The sequence below is a fragment of the Sinocyclocheilus grahami genome, unplaced genomic scaffold (genome assembly GCF_001515645.1).
Source record: "Sinocyclocheilus grahami isolate Dianchi unplaced genomic scaffold, SAMN03320097.WGS_v1.1 scaffold1386.1, whole genome shotgun sequence".
NCBI lineage: Eukaryota > Metazoa > Chordata > Actinopteri > Cypriniformes > Cyprinidae > Sinocyclocheilus > Sinocyclocheilus grahami.
In genome coordinates this window covers 206973-209701 of record NW_015506565.1, presented here as the reverse complement: position 1 = coordinate 209701, position 2729 = coordinate 206973, and the positions used below count along the sequence as shown (strand labels likewise).

Genomic DNA, 2729 nt, shown 5'->3' with positions numbered 1-2729 from the left:
GTGGTCTCCTGTCTGGCTCTGGTGGTCCTCTGCTCCGCCGGTCCTGCCTCAGTGCATGGTCTCTCCACTTCCAGGTGGTCCTCCATCCCTCCCCCTGTTCCGCCTCCACTCCACCGCCCTCCGGAATCATAAAGAGTTTTGAGCGTCTGGAAGCCGCTCCTTGGGGGGCTCTGTCATGAATCCGGTCCATGAACTTCTGTCGGCTAATCATCAGAGGTTACCCTTCCCATTTTCATTGACTCTCGCACTCACACTGTTGCATATCATCCCGGACTACATATCCCATCATTCACAGCACTGATTGCACACAGCTGGTTCACTAATTGCACACAACACTGATTGCACCCAGCTGTTTCATATCACTCCCTCACTATTTAACACTCACTCTGATCCCTTCCCTCTGCCGAGTATTGTATGCGTTTATCTCTCTCTTAGCGATAGCTACTCTACAGAGCCTGTTTCTCTTCGATAGCCTTAGCCTAGTCTTGCCTTGTCTGTTTTCTGATTATTGCTTGTGTACTTCGGACTACCTCTCTCGTCTTGCCCTGTTCGGATACTGTTTGCCCCTGCCTGGACCTCTGCATTATTGGATACCCCTCATGTCAAGCCCTCTGGATATTGTTAGCCGCTTATCGACCACGCCCGGTTTTGATTATTCTTGTGTTTTGCCCGCCATATACCTGTCTGCCTTTATCTGACCGATGCTTGCATATGGATCCGCACGTCTCACCTCTTGTCAGCCACGTAAGAATAGTAGCGTGAGATTCATGTCATTTACATGTTTTTAACACAAATTATTAACAAGCTGTAATTTAAAAGTAAAACAATTAAATGCACATAATTAAATGCATGACAATAAAAACAGCGCTCAAACAGAGAAAAGCACAGAAACACATGGTCACTCAGGACTCACACACACACTGATCTTACTGTCTATATGAGGATTTATTCTGACGTGTTATTTCACTGACAGAAGTTCAGCTGCAGTATTAATGTCATGAAGAGACTCTATAACATCTCACTGTTACTGATTCATCATGCAGCTCAAAGCATTATGGGTAGACTCTCTCGTCAGTCTATTCTGATTCATCAACACAGTTTCACTGATGATCCATTATAAACATAAAACCCAGGATAGAGCGTCTGAGTGAATGTGGTCTGGACTGTGTGGATGAGGCTCATTGTGTCAGAGACGCTGTAGAAGGACAGAGTTCCTGCACTGTGATCCACAAACACTCCTATTCTCCTGCTGATGGACTTCACAGAGAGATCAGTCTCTATGTTATTGTGTATGAATGAGTAACTGGAGTAAGAGCAGATCAAACTCCAGGACTGATCATTATATCCAAACACACATTCATTACCCCGTCCCTTCCTGCTGATGCTCTTATATGACACTGATATATCCAGATAATCTCCACTCCACTCAATCTCCCAGTAACAGCGTCCACACACACTCTCTCTACACAACACCTGCCACACATCAAATCTGTCTGGATGATCAGGATACGACTGATCTGTGCCAGAGTTAGTAATCACTCTGTTGCTCTCAGACAGACGGAGGCGTTTATTCACTGTGTTCAGATCCAGAGTGAGCTGATGGGAATCTGATGGAGATAAAACACATCAGAATCAGGAATTATGAATCTGTTTGATCTTTTCATGTAGCTGAACTCTTCATGTTCAGTGTATCATCAGTGTCTCAGTACAGTTGAGCAGATATCTCTGCAAATCATCATTTACATCAGTGGTCGCCAACCCGTCGGTAAACAGTAAAATAAGTACAAAAATGCATTACATTTCTGGGTTTATATTAATACACTTGCACTCTCAAACGTGCACTCTCAGACACTTGCACTCTCAGACGTGCACTCTCAGACACTTGCACTCTCAGACACTTGCACTCTCAGACACTTGCACTCTCAGACGTGCACTCTCAGACGTGCACTCTCAGACACTTGCACTCTCTGACACTTGCACTCTCAGGCTTGCACTCTCAGGCTTGCACTCTCAGACACTTGCACTTCCGCTAGCGATGTCACTTGCAGGCTTTATTATTTTTTATTTTGTTCTATTTATTGATTACTTTTTGTTTGAATCTCTCAACATTTTACAACAGTAGCCAGGTGGTGAAGACAAGCAAAAAGAAACTAAATTACGAAGTCACTTGCAATCTCCACTTGCACTCTCCAATACCTGCGACGTCACTTGCAATCGACACAAATCGTGCATGTTGCCAATGGAGACAAGACGCTGTGGTGGTGATTTAATGATAAAAACTAATTTAGTACCATAACCTACAGGGTCCTGCAAGAAAAAGACAAGACCCGCAAATCAGTTTATTAATATAATGAATATGTATATAGTATTTTCCTCTAACCACAAAACGTGGCATAATTTGGCATAATGGACTAAGATGATAAAGACCAAACTCAATGCTCTTGATTATTAAAATATAGCCTACATAACTAATATACAGGCAAGCAGGTGAGCCCAGAATGAATGCAACACGCACAGTTTCGCGTTAAACATTTTTCCATATAGAATAAACTGTCTACAGCTCTTTTATATCATTGTCTTTGTCCATTAAGCTACATTACGTGTTTTATTTATAATGATTTTCTATGGAAGGAAAATGTTTGCATTCTGGGCTCTTCTGCTTGCCTGTACGGATTTGATCCTTTTAAAATCACTTAATGCATTTCATAATGCACGTTCATATTCTGCTG

The 2729-nt window shown here is 42.7% G+C and overlaps 1 protein-coding gene across 1 annotated transcript in view; it reads right to left on the bottom strand.

Annotated features, from left to right (window-relative positions):
• Nucleotides 1–1089: 1089 nt before the first annotated feature.
• The window catches only part of LOC107569840 (tripartite motif-containing protein 16-like), a 54172-nt gene continuing 52532 nt past the window's right edge, over nucleotides 1090–2729 (bottom strand). The window contains exon 2 of the mRNA XM_016255993.1: nucleotides 1090–1607. Within this exon, the coding sequence (XP_016111479.1) occupies nucleotides 1090–1607 (518 nt within the window). The remainder of the gene's footprint in view (nucleotides 1608–2729) is intronic.